Raw genomic sequence first — 14,341 nt, 5'->3', positions numbered from 1 at the left:
ACATTTCATGACCATTTTATGGAACAACAAAATAAACTTCATTCTGACGGCCCTTGCAAAATGTTTCAGAATAGACAAACTTACATTTTCTTATATAAATGATTTTATTTCTTTAAACTGTGACAGTACTGACAAACAGTAAAGTGCGAACAGTAAGAGCAATGCAAATCTGCCACAAAAAGTTTCCAAATAGAGAAACGTGCAACTTCTCTTATAAAAAAAAATTGGATTTCTGTAAACAATGTAACAGTACAAACAGTAAAGTGCAATGCAAACAGTAACAACAGTAATGCAAATTTGCCACGAATGTTAATTTCTGATTGACACCTCAATGGAGCCCAAATCCAGGGGCGTTCTTGATTCCATAATTCATAGCTTCCTCAAAGATTTCATATGAGGGTAAGATCGGGAGTTTTATTGTGTTAGCGCAGACATTAGCCTCAGGAAACCTTGAGTGTTTCTCGAATGTGAGTTGAGGCTGTGGTATTAATTTTGCTGCTGGGATTTCTTTCAGGCCTGTTGCAAACATTAGAATGTCCTCCAGAGACATCCCTGACCCGTCCTCTGTGGGGGTTGGGAGTAATGAAACACATTAACATTTATCATCCATTTGTGGACTTCACTTTAAACAACATAAAGAAAATTATACCTTTTACAGCGATTAAGTAGTCCAGCCAGTAGCCAAGCACTCTCTCCTCCTCATGGCGATTTGAGCTACCAGTTGGGCTCAATTGTGGACGGAACAGTGACTCTACACTCTCGGCTGTCAGGTCTTCCGCTCTGTAACACATGTAGGGCAGGAAAATGGAGGGATGCTGTTCCAGAGCGTTGAAAAAGTTGAGGGTAGCCAGGCCATCCTTGAACCTATAACCGGGTTGGGTTATTAATGCTATTGCCAGTAGGACTCACTTTTGACTTAACCATTTGTTAGACACTCATTTAAGTTTCATTCAAATTCTCGTTTGAATTCTTACAAAGTAGTCAATGTGACCTACCTCTGGAAGGAAACATGGTTGCGGTAGGTGAAGTACCACTGGATGTAACCATCCACAACTTTTTCCTTATCCCCCAGTGCCTCAGGCATCGATAGCATCCTGCTGTCTGAAGCATGCTGGAGTGCTTATCTGCGAGTTCCACGAGTTCCTCCAGTGTTCTAGCATTCTTAATCTAGAGTAAAATAAAAACACTGAATAGACAAAATTACATTATACATGTCACAAAGGATGAGACTATAGAATAATTTAAATTTCTCTTTGACAGGAGTTCTTGAATATGCTTAGAAACACATAATTACCTCAAGGAGAACATTCCTGACTTCAGTATCAGGTATATCCTCAATTGGGGCCTCAATGGTCTTCACTTTACCAACCAGGTACTGGTAGAAGCTTGGGGAAAAGCATCGAGGCCCTGGACCACCATGTACAATGGAGACCGCAACCATTCTTCCAACATGGAAATACTCATCACCTTCTGCAGCTAACAATGGCAATGTTCCACGGTTAGTTCAAATTGATTTATAATACTGTCAAAATGTGACAAAAAGCGAATTACCTTTGCTATCAAATGACAGGTATTTGCCATCATCTTTGCCTTCAAAAAATCTACTGGTTTTAATGGCGTCCATCAAGAGTGTCAGAAATTCCCGCGTAGGCCCTCCTGTGTCCACAGCCTCCTCTGTTTGCCCGATGTCATCAGTGAATTTGACCAAAAGGCTACAGGTGGGGTCAAATGAGGAACGTTTGAATCCCCTCAGAGCACCATCCCAGACATTAGAACGGTTTATATTAAACCTGCTACAGCTTTTTGTGTTTATGTTGAATGACAGATTTGACAGAATGTCTGCAGCAGTCAGTCCAATATCTGTGTCTCTGCAACACAAGAAAGTGTAGCGTGAACCAGACAAATTAAAGATTCGATCGGGAGCCTGGTTGAAACATGAGCCGAATTCCACAGAAAGGCAGGATGTTGTAAATCAACTCCCAGCACCACAATCTGATAACCAACCAACTCTTTCAGAGAACAGCTTTCAACATTAACACCATTAGAACAATTATTGACAATTTCAATTCGAAGAAGAGATTGTCTAATTTGGGGCAAGTAATCGAAGAGATGGACAGTCTGACCTTCACATGTAAAGCCATGAGATTAAACAAGATCGTTGGATTGACTTCCCCCCACCTAGCAAAACCAGACGGAAATTCCTAAGGAGACCTGTTAACCCCTCTGGTCTCCACAGGACATATCCTTACTCCCCAGAATGGCACAGAGAATGCCTTCCAATGCATATATGCACCAAAATGAACTCAAAAAGAGACTTCTAAATGGATATCAGTCCATTGCTTAACTCCATATCATTTATGTAACCGACACATTTGATTTTAATGTTTCTAATCACTTATTGTGTATGTCTTTTTAAATAACTCTTGAATAGCTTAAGGGATCATATTCATGTTTAGTATGTGTGTGTTCGAATATTCTTGCTTGAAACGCTTTCTCACCATTAGTTATTTGTCAAATGTATCATATTCTTGTTATAGGAATCATGTCCAAATTATACCCTGCAAGAGCGGGAAAATTCGGACCACGAGCTTGATAAGATAACATATGATTTATGAATGGGTGGGACAGACAATGCAACACCCTGAGAAAAGACAGTATCTAATTGGTCAAGACAACATTTGAGGTATGGCCAAAAAGGCCAGTTTAAATACTCAGGACACCATCAAATTTCGCTTTTAGCTTTTAGCTTTTGTCAAGCTTTTGCTATCAGTCATGCCGGCTTTTAGCTTTGCTTGTAGTTTAAGCTTTTAGTCATGCTTTTAGCGTTTAGCTTTCGTTTAGCTTTTGCTATCAGTCACGCCGGCTTTTAGCCTGCTCCTAGCTTTAGCTTTTAGCTTTAGCTTTTAGTCATGCTTTGTCATCACTTTTAGCGTTCTTCGAGCGCCGTTCCAGCGTGCTTCGGCCTGCACGCCTGCTGCTACTTACCCACGATGAGAAGAAACACCACCTAGTCTGTTCTTTTACTTTACTTCTTTTCTTTTCCGTTTGGGAGTTTCGTGTTCTGAGTTAAGTTTTGTAACGCCGTGTCTCCGAGTCTGACCTCCGAGTCTGACCTCGAGTGCCCGTTCAACTTCAACCAGCCCACAACTCCGCATCTTCAGCCTACGCCCAACCACGGGCTTCCCAAGACGTCACTTCAACGACTACTGAACTTCCAGCCAATCAGCAACCTCGGGAAACCCCCTTTTCAGCGACAACAAAGGGAACCCCGTTACACAGGCATCACAAGTAACGTACCTCCAGACTGGTGTTATCTAATATAATTTTAACCTAATTGATGAACTCAATGCGAGGGTTAATTAAGTGATTGATGGTTGTTAATGTCTATGCAATTTCTCGTATTGCTGTAAACTTGGGATTTCACATTTTCATTCTCTTAAACTCATTCTTTCCTAACGTTCTATCCTCCTGCAACTTGTGTGAATGTGTGAGTGTGTGTGCTTATGTGTTAGATTAGTTTATATGTCTTAGATTTATCTAATAAAGCCTTATTTATATTGAAAAGAGAAGTATCTTGTGTTTTGTGCTCACAAGTTAATGTCTTAAACTGCCGATCTTGTTACTGTGCTAATTAATAGTGTTTTCACTATACTTTGGATACTAATATCCAGCGCAGATTTGCTGTTATACGGCTCGTTCAGTGAATCGCTGGCCGTTTCAGTGATCAGTCGTGAAACAGTGATTCTGTTCAAATTCCCCTTAAAAATCTTAAATGATTCCCTTTGAGCTAAATTAACCTGTTTCCCTTACAGTATTATGGTGGAGAATGCGGGCAGTTTAATCTAAATTGTGAGCATAAACCAAGTTATTTAATCTTTTCTTTTGCTGCGGATGAAAGATGAGAAGCTTCGGAGTCGAGACGTATGTGTGTGTGACCCGTGTGACCCGGCAGTAAGTGAACTTAAAGTTAACATCTGAGATCGTGCAATAAGGTAGAAATTGAGCGTGTTCCTCATTTTTGTAATGCCTTGTTTATAGCTAAATTGATTTCACTGCGTGTTCCAGTGCCTCTCAAAAGCTATACTCCCGGCAGGGAATCTCAGTCATCGTTAACTGAACGGAGCTAAACTGCTGTAACGTTAATTCAAAGGGAAATAAATCGGTGAATAAAGAATAGTTTTGAGCGTGTTCCTCAACCTATTTATCAAAGCCTCGTTATTCATAGTTTGATTGCCAGTGCGTGTTCCACTGCCGAATCAAATGCTATTCGACTCCCTGGGTTAATATTAGAGAATAATGTTTCCCTGTTCACCAAGTGAATGCAATCTCGCTTAACACTGCGTGTGTGTCGAGTGTGATGGGAGTGTTCTAAAAGCTTGATCAAGTAAATTTTAAGTTTGTACCAACAGCGAAGAAAACCTGTCGTGTTTGTGTCTGTGTCCAGAGAAACTGGCACGGAGATTCAGATCCGCCGAGATCGCTGATTTCCCTTAACTACAGCACGAAGCTGCTATTTAAATTAAGTTAAAGTTAACTCTATACGAACTGAGTGTTTAAGCGCCACATCGCAAAACCAACTAAAAGCGGTGTTGTTATTTGTACAGTGTTGAAATGCGCCGACATTTCATGTAACATGCTTAACTGTACTTGTTATGCAATGATTCATGTGCTAGACCACTAGAATTTGTTTTGGTTGCCACAGTTACGACGTGACACGGAAGTCTTAACCTACTTCCGGAGCAACTTTGAACTGCGCACGCGCAGCGCATCGACGCAAATGTAAACAAACTCCACGGTGTTGCTAAGCTAACGAAACAGTTGTATTTACATTGAAGTCTATGCTAAAGCCACTAGCCTCAAAGGTTAGCTGTTAGCATTAACATCCAGTGGTTGAATTGTGTCTGTTTGGGCAACGCTGAAGTGATTTAACCCTTTAAACATCTCAACTAATACACTTGTTGGTCTCTTCCTCTCTCTTATTTCTCTCTTATTTTCTCACGATACCATTTATTTGCATTTCACTAGAAAGGGAAATACTGACTCACAATTATTAATTGTGTCAAATTTAAATTTAATTGAAACATTAAATTTATTTGGAATCATTCAAACTTTTCCCCTTAGATCATTTCATATGATCATTACTTCTAGTATTCTCTTTTGGGCCTAATTATTTTAGGTACGAATAAGACTTGAACTTTGAAAAGTTTAAACTTATTCTACCTAATTTATTTATTACCCATCTGAATATATTCTATTCAGACTTGTACTTATTTTATTGCGTTTTACCCCTCTTTCTTTCTATTGTGGTTATACACTTAGCCACTATTGTTTTATTTATAGATTTTCTCCTTAATTAATTTAATTTTTGCTTATTTTGCCCATTTATTACTTTTTAATTTCTGTGTATCCTAGCTTGGGAACAACACACCTGAGCCCTAAAAGGAGACATTGTCATCCCTCACTACGAGTTCAAATAAATTAGAAAGACAACTCTCTTTCACTTAAAGTTTATTTTGTTGATTAGTTGTACAGCAACTAAAACAACGCTCTCCTCGTAGTTAAGATAACCTCTACTGAGACTTACCATCTCCGTCCTCTCTCTCCTTTTCTTTCCTCTTCACTTTTAAAATTTGTAGGGACATGTAAGAACCATCAATCAATTCTAAGTGAATGAAATACGCAATCTTGTCAAAGAAGACGAATCACCCTTATGAATTTGATTGTAATCAACCTCTCCTTTGTTCTTCCTAACCTCCCTACATTTGGAAACGCAATCCAAGTTTTAGCATCTCATCCAACGCTGAGATCAATTTAATAGAGATACGTGTTGAACGACTGTCGCCTTCGCAGCCTCCCTGGTGAGCGGTCCAACTGTAAGGTGTACGGTGTCAATCCTGTCAGACTAAGGAAAGAGATATCAGCATTATTATTGTATTCTTTTGTCCAAAACAAGAGATTTAATAATAATGTTTACCTTCTTGATAACATTTAATTGGGAAAATTAATTTTCCTCATTTGAAAAACAGAAATTGTTGCTTGTCATTGAATTTGTTTTTCACCTCTCTCTCTCTTTTCCTCTTCCTCATTAGAGTGACAAAGTCTTCGCATCTCTAGTCTACTTAGACACCCTGAGACCAACACAGTCATCACCACACTTCACTAGTGGTTCACAATCACTGATGCAACACTTAGTTGTCCCACCACACATAGGCTTTTACTCAACACAGATCTGTGTCAGTCTCTCTTCTCCCCAGCGTGCCAACATGCCGCAGACTGCAGACCCCATCACCCATGGGGAAGATGTGAACACTTGGCTGAGAGGGATGACAGACAGCCTCACCCCCAAGACATTTGAACTGTTATTATTTTTAATAATAATCCTAATCCTGAGAAGATTCCTGACACAAGATTCAAGCCACAACAACAACCACGAGGAGCTAGTCAAGATCACCAGCACCCTAAGCTATGCCTTCACAACCCAGCTGAAACTGAGAGACAAGCACATCATCCACCTTCAAGAGGAGCTGACACAAGAACAACAAAGCATACACAACATCAAATCAAAACTAAAAGAAAAACTCAAAGCACCCAACGAGAGGGAGCAGGAAACAATGGAACAAGTTAAGAAGCTCCAAGCAGCCCTGGCAGCAGCTCAGCTCGAACAGCAACATGCAACAGCTGCCCAGAGAGACCTGGTAAACAGACTCCAGTATGCCGAACAGCTACTAGAGAAAACCAAGAATGACATCAGAGACAAGAACTCTGAAATCAGTGCTTTGAAAGACCACCTTGAAAGGTACAGAACTGAAACGGACAATCTGACCCAACAACTAGACGATACCAACGATGAGCTCTACATGGTCAGAAAAGAACTCCAAAATGCTTACAAGAAGAAACAAGAGCCAAGGAAAGAGAAACATCTATTAGCCTCATCACTGCTGAGCAGAGCAGAGTCCCACGTCCAAGAACTGGCATATGACGAAAGGAGCGAAGGGCCACAACCTAAAACCTCACCTGCCTTTGCCACACAACCCTTTCCTGCCAACGAAAGAAAACCTCCCGTCCAAGACCTTAGAGCTGCACACGGGATGACCATCAAAGACCTCAACAAGCTGTCTGAAAACATCAGAAGGTTCAACCCGAACTCCACAGAGGGCCACGACATCCAGGCTTACCTGCAAGATATCGAATTTCATCTGGAAATGAGACCTCATGTGACTGACAGAGACAGATTATACATCCTCAGAGCCACGTCCAGTCCAGAGGTACGAAACTTCCTAGATCGACAGCCCAGTCAAACAAAGTCAAACTACCAGCGACTTCGTGAGGTCCTGATTAAAGAGTTTACAGACCCAGAGTCTGAACATGGACTGTTGACTGCCTTGGAAACCAAACAAGGCCGACAAGAGACTCCACAAGCTTACTACAACCGACTCCGACAAGCCTACTTTGGTGCACACAACAAGCCTGACCTTGAAGAGGATGTGAACTTCAAAAGCCTCTTCCTAAAGAATCTGCACCCTGGAGTCAGCCACCATCTAGGTGTCATGGCCTGTCCACACTCCATGACCATCCAACAGTTGCGTGACCTAACACAGAAGGCCTATAACAAGAAGAAGATGGCCTCAAAGAAAGGTAACAAAACATCCACACTCTTGAACTCTGTCAACAAAGACTCAAGCCTTGCACTGGACGACACCCAGTGGCATCACAACACCAGAGTCTTCCATCAAGAGCACAGAGAACGTGACACCCATGTCCACAACCACTTTCAGCCCAACCGCTGGAAAAATCCATGGGACCAGCCACGTTTCTCAAGAAACCAAAATAAGAACAACTGGAAACCTAACCAGACATCCAAAGGTAATCACCTGACTCATCCAAGAGCAAGTCATGTGGGTAAGCGACAACGAAACCCACCTCAGCACCACTCAGACATGCACAGTGCTGAGTATTCACACGAACATGACAGCTTATTATCAGAAGACATGGAACAAGTCATGAGACAACTGAAAGAGTTCCTTCAAGATCAGTTTCACACTTATGACCACAAAGTTGAGTCATGCTTGCTGTGACCAGCGACAGAATGGAAGGCTGGTGATCACCTGGTGCACCACATCAGAGATGACAAGCACCTGTTCAACAACCACCTGGAACAAACAAGTCTTTCATGGCCAACCGTTGATGAAAAATCTGAGGTACTAAAAAACATCACCTCAGTCACCCAACGCTCACTAACAAACTGTCAAATGAATTCCAACTCCAAGAACCACATCCCTGTCGGTGCAACAGCGACCACCAGAGCACAGAAGGTCAGAAAGTCTGCCACAGCCAGAAGGCATCACAAGAAGAGTGCAACATAGGAGACGAAGTTTTGCAACCCAGCTTCACACAGCCCTGCCAAACTACCTCTGACTGTCTGCTAAAGAACTTCCTGCCTTGCTGGACTGACCCCCATTAGACCATGGACACGCCCCTCATCCAAGCCAAGGATGCAGAGAGCCAGTCTTCAGTGACATACAAGCAAAGGGGGGAGACAACACAGACTGAAACAGATCTGACCACACATACACTACACCTTCAACACACACAACATTACCTACACCCAGAGGTAACCACATCTACTGATAACACATTCAACAAACATATTCTTCCCACAGGTAGAATGTTCAAATTTTAATGTAACAAAGTTACACTATACCCTCCATGAAGAAACATGCAGTCATCCTCACAATAGGTTATAACATCTGACACTAAGTTAAGGTACATGACACACTAGCTGCACATGACATCCTAGCTCAACAGCAGTTGTAAGCCATGCTAGGAAAACCCACAGCAGCTTTGTTTTGTTTTTTTTCCTTCTTTTACCTATCCTTCTCCTTCCCCTCTTTCCTGAGTAGGTGAAACACCTAGACACCCTGCAAGGGTCGAAGGTCTGATATTAGGATTGACTCACCACACCTAATATCCGCCAGCCACTCTAAACTGAATGGAAGCCAGAGAGCTCCATGCACGATAGGTCAACTCATTTCATTGCAAATGATGTTACTTGAAAATTAATGGTAAATGTTTAAATTAAGACAACCTAGAAGAACTAAACAAAGTTAACCACAAATTTGATTGGCCAATCAAAATAAAACAATGATTTCCAAAAATGATCTAAACTATCCTCAGTGTACTAAACTACATTGACTAATGGAACTTAACCACGTGTACCTAAATAACCTGATGCCTGCACCAGTACAGTAACTGTCATGGAGGTGTTGTCTTGTTGTTTGCTGTGTTTGTCTGCTTCTTCTGCCTTTGTTTCTCCAGCGATCGACGATGTCTTCAGCTAAACACCTCGCCGATCGAAGGGGGGTATGTAGCGTGAACCAGACAAATTAAAGGTTCGATCGGGAGCCTGGTTGAAACATGAGCCGAATTCCACAGAAAGGCAGGATGTTGTAAATCAACTCCCAGCACCACAATCTGATAACCAACCAACTCTTTCAAAGAACAGCTTTCAACATTAACACCATTAGAACAATTATTGACAATTTCAATTCGAAGAAGAGATTGTCTAATTTGGGGCAAGTAATCGAAGAGATGGACAGTCTGACCTTCACATGTAAAGCCATGAGATTAAACAAGATCGTTGGATTGACTTCCCCCCACCTAGCAAAACCAGACTGAAATTCCTAAGGAGACCTGTTAACCCCTCTGGTCTCCACAGGACATCTCCTTACTCCCCAGAATGGCACAGAGAATGCCTTCCAATGCATATATGCACCAAAATGAACTCAAAAAAAGACTTCTAAATGGATATCAGTCCATTGCTTAACTCCATATCATTTATGTAACCGACACATTTGATTTTAATGTTTCTAATCACTTATTGTGTATGTCTTTTTAAATAACTCTTGAATAGCTTAAGGGATCATATTCATGTTTAGTATGTGTGTGTTTCGAATATTCTTGCTTGAAATGTTTCTGACCATTAGTTATTTGTCAAATGTATCATATTCTTGTTATAGGAATCATGTCCAAATTATACCCTGCAAGAGCGGGAAAATTCGGACCACGAGCTTGATAAGATAACATATGATTTATGAATGGGTGGGACAGACAATGCAACACCCTGAGAAAAGACAGTATCTAATTGGTCAAGACAACATTTGAGGTGTGGCCAAAAGGCCAGTTTAAATACTCAGGACACCATCAAATTTCGCTTTTAGCTTTTAGCTTTTGTCAAGCTTTTGCTATCAGTCATGCCGGCTTTTAGCTTTGCTTGTAGTTTAAGCTTTTTGTCATGCTTTTAGCGTTTAGCTTTCGTTTAGCTTTTGCTATCAGTCACGCCGGCTTTTAGCCTGCTCCTAGCTTTAGCTTTTAGCTTTAGCTTTTAGTCATGCTTTGTCATCACTTTTAGCGTTCTTCGAGCGCCTTCCAGCGTGCTTCGGCCTGCACGCCTGCTGCTACTTAGCCACGATGAGAAGAAACACCACCTAGTCTGCTCTTTTACTTTACTTCTTTTCTTTTCCGTTTGAGAGTTTCGTGTTCTGAGTTAAGTTTTGTAACGCCGTGTCTCCGAGTCTGACCTCGAGTGCCCGTTCAACTTCAACCAGCCCACAACTCCGCATCTTCAGCCTACGCCCAACCACGGGCTTCCCAAGACGTCACTTCAACGACTACTGAACTTCCAGCCAATCAGCAACCTCGGGAAACCCCCTTTTCAGCGACAACAAAGGGAACCCCGTTACACAGGCATCACAAGTAACGTACCTCCAGACTCTGATCTGTACTGGTGTTATCTAATATAATTTTAACCTAATTGATGAACTCAATTCTAGGGTTAATTAAGTGATTGATGGTTGTTAATGTCTATGCAATTTCTCGTATTGCTGTAAACTTGGGATTTCACATTTTCATTCTCTTAAACTCATTCTTTCCTAACGTTCTATCCTCCTGCAACTTGTGTGAATTATGAGTGTGTGTGCTTATGTGTTAGATTAGTTTATATGTCTTAGATTTATCTAATAAAGCCTTATTTATATTGAAAAGAGAAGTATCTTGTGTTTTGTGCTCACAAGTTAATGTCTTAAACTGCCGATCTTGTTACTGTGCTAATTAATAGTGTTTTCACTATACTTTGGATATTAATATCCAGCGCAGATTTGATGTTATACGGCTCGTTCAGTGAATCGCTGGCCGTTTCAGTGATCAGCCGTGAAACAGTGATTCTGTTCAAATTCCCTTTAAAATCTTAAATGATTCCCTTTGAGCTAAATTAACCTGTTTCCCTTACAAAAGAAAAACATTAACACTGCCTTTTATGCGGATAATTAAAATATAAATCTTTTATGGGCCCATTACAGTGAGAACACCATATGAGTGTGATGAAATGTGATGGGCATAAGCATGAAGCACACATTGCAAGCTTTCAATAATTTCTGCCAGATTTTTTTTCTGTTAAGGGGTAAGTTAAAAAATATATACAATTTAAATATTTACTTTAATAATTGTATGGCAACAGAAACCAGGTAAATAAATGCCCAATGTAGCTTGAACTATTTAATATGTCATTAGAGGGAAAGAAGAAAAAAGGTTGACAGCATTATTTCTATCAAAGTACCTGTCTTCCTCCTGAAAATTCTCTACGTCCTCAACATCAGAGCAACTGCTGTCAATGACAACTGGGGCATAGATCTTGGTATATGTGCTGTGGATTAAAGGAACAATGAAATACTAAAACAAGATGGGTTGTGAAATTACAGTAAAAAAGGTGTTATACTTGGTACTGTAATCCATTACATTCAGCAGTCGATAGAGCCAAAAGTATTACTGCAATGAAGAGAACAATTTTAATCCATTGTGACTTACTTGTAGAAGTCACATGATGTGGTGTTTTTGGGTTCTGCTCCTGCTCCGTTGGCCTGTTGATGAAAGTAGAGATAACACCAAACAAATGAACAATAATTACATCACCACATCATTAACATAAACTTAATAACATTACAGAATAATACATACTTGCCCATCAGATGGCCTGGACATTGTTGGTGGACATTGTTTTGGTAAACTAAAACAAACAAATAATTTGAATCATTTAATTTAAATCATAATATAAGTAATTGTTAATATGATTTAAAGAGCACAACATGCTCGATCTATTCCTTATAGCAATAATAAAAAAAAAAAAGAATGCTGTGAAATATGTGGATATTCAAAAAATCGCTAGCACAGGTCTCAAAATGGCAGGAGAAACTTACATTTTCATTGGAAGCCTAGCAAATGCTTCATCATCGGATTCTGAAGATGAGTCATCTCCATGACCTTGGAAAAGAGAAAATGATGCATCATTATTAGGCTAGGTATATGCAAAATATATGGCAGTTTTTCAACCAGCTCGAATTAAATTAAGGACTCACTCAATAACCAACCATTAGCAATTATTATTATTATTTTACATACATGTACTTCGATACTTACTCAAATCCTGAAGGGGGCAGATGTACAGTACGATCCTCTGGTAAGCCTTTCCAATGGCCTCTTTATAATGTTCAAGGACAAAGGGTCTGTCTGTGCCTGGTATATTTTGTACCTGAGAGCCATCAGGATAGACCAGGACATATTCTCCATCGTACATTGTGTCTTGATTAAAATCTCGCTGTTTTTTTATAGCAGCTGGCAAAATTTGTTTTGATGACCACAGGGGTTCAACATTTAATGGCAAGGTTTTCCCTCTTATAGGTTTTAACCCATATTTTGTTCTGGTCATTATGCCAATCGAAATCTACAGAAATAAGAAAAAAAAGAACAAGAAAAAAACATGTTTAAGACTGTGTGTAATAGTCACATTGTGACCTTAAACCTCCATATTTGCTTACCTTGACCGTAATGTTTGGTTTCTTTTTAGCCTTTGAAAAGGTCCTCCTCTCAGCCTCTTTAACTTCCCTGAACCTCATGAATTGAGCTGCTCTTCCTTGGATACTTGTCTCATTCACTAACACAGACACACTGATTCATTATAGCTATGATTTGAGATTGGTTGATAAATTGTCGCCTTTCTGACAGCTAAAACCACGGGACGACAATTCATTGCAGCACAGTGGAATAGGAGCACAACAAGGGGATGTTACCTGTAGGCCCATGACCTACGCTTGATGACGTGGATGGACGCTCCGTAAGGAACCCCACGTTCAGACCACACGACGGGCAAAACTTGGGCGTCCCCCAGTTGCACAGCACAAAACGGACAGAACATTTCAATCTGAAAAATAAATAGTTCAGATATCAGGACAACAATGTACAAACGCCAGTAATACATCTATTTAGTGACCAGGAGCGAGCTAGCCAGCTAGTTTCCAGCTAACAACGTTGGCAGTGGACTAATACGTTATGGGGATAATATGTTGAAAACACGGTATCAGAGCACATCGACAAGTCTGTCATAATAAAAGAGAAACACTTACCTCTTGTAGCCATAAACAACAAAAGCGCACATTCAGATAGCGCGAAGACAACCGGATGGATGCGGGTCCTTCACTGATTATGGCCCCCCTGGAAACATTTCCGTTGTGTCTTTGCAGTTTGCAGTTCGTTTCCCTATTTGCTCGTGCTGTGAATATTTGCAGCGTACGTGATGTGAAATCGACGAAGTTGTTTTCTGAATATGTAGTTGTTGTGGCGTTTGTATGTGTTTTCTGAATTTGGAGGTGGTTTTCTGAATATGTAGTTGTTGTGGCGTTTGTATGTTTTCTGTTTTCTGAATTTGGAGGTGTTTGTTTGTTGTGAATATGTAGTTGTTGTGGCGGCGTTTGCATGTGGTTTCTGAATTTGGAGGTGTTTTTCTGAATATGTAGTTGTTGTGGCGTTTGTACTTGTTGTGACCCTACTCGGCCACGGTACTAAAGCTTGCCCACATGATAGATGTTTCTAACATCTTAAATGAAAATATTTAGCAATCCAGAAAACAGAATTCTGTGAGTTGCTAGTTTTTTGATCATGAACATATGTTTGAGCTTCTAAGCATAAAAACAGATTTCAGTGAGTTGCAAGTTAAATGATCATGAACATATATTTGAGCTTCTAAGCCCAAAACGCTCAGTTTAGCGCTTCTTTGAACAGTATCACTCTGTTAGTGAAACTAAGCAAAAGAACAGACAGAAAGCCCACAAGTGCTGAAAACCTTGTTTCTCTGTTAGAGAATGACAGTTTGTGCAAAGTTAAGACTAAAGCTTGCCCACATTAAAGATGTTTCTAACATCCTAAATGAAATGTTTAAGCAATGCAGAAAACAGATTTCTTTGAGGTGCTAGGTTTTTGATCATGAACATATCTTTGAGCTTCAAAGCATAAAACG

At 40.4% G+C, this 14,341-nt stretch overlaps 1 protein-coding gene across 1 annotated transcript; it reads right to left on the bottom strand.

Annotated features, from left to right (window-relative positions):
- Positions 1-431: 431 nt before the first annotated feature.
- Positions 432-13,691, bottom strand: LOC109061784. The gene is made up of 13 exons (XM_042753837.1): positions 13,452-13,691; positions 13,119-13,249; positions 12,867-12,982; positions 12,469-12,772; positions 12,249-12,312; positions 12,010-12,058; positions 11,860-11,912; positions 11,612-11,698; positions 1,552-1,868; positions 1,295-1,476; positions 996-1,167; positions 650-864; positions 432-564 (listed from the first exon to the last, which is right to left on the bottom strand). Exons 1-12 carry the CDS (start codon positions 13,481-13,483, stop codon positions 767-769), a joined length of 1,605 nt encoding a protein of 534 aa, XP_042609771.1. The 5' UTR covers positions 13,484-13,691; the 3' UTR covers positions 432-564; positions 650-766.
- Between the last annotated feature and the right edge of the window lie 650 nt (positions 13,692-14,341).

This window comes from Cyprinus carpio, unplaced genomic scaffold (genome assembly GCF_018340385.1).
Source record: "Cyprinus carpio isolate SPL01 unplaced genomic scaffold, ASM1834038v1 S000000119, whole genome shotgun sequence".
In the NCBI taxonomy this organism is placed as follows: Eukaryota; Metazoa; Chordata; class Actinopteri; order Cypriniformes; family Cyprinidae; genus Cyprinus; species Cyprinus carpio.
This window is presented reverse-complemented; position numbering and strand designations above follow the sequence as displayed.

Excerpts from the sequence above, each read along its gene's own strand:
- LOC109061784 (XM_042753837.1), bottom strand. The coding sequence starts at position 13,483 with ATGTGCGCTTTTGTTGTTTATGGCTACAAGAG. Across the intron at positions 1,168-1,294 it reads TCAGGAATGTTCTCCTTGAG|ATTAAGAATGCTAGAACACT; the intron begins GTAATTATGTGT and ends ATTTTACTCTAG. Across the intron at positions 865-995 it reads AACCATGTTTCCTTCCAGAG|GTTCAAGGATGGCCTGGCTA; the intron begins GTAGGTCACATT and ends ACCCGGTTATAG.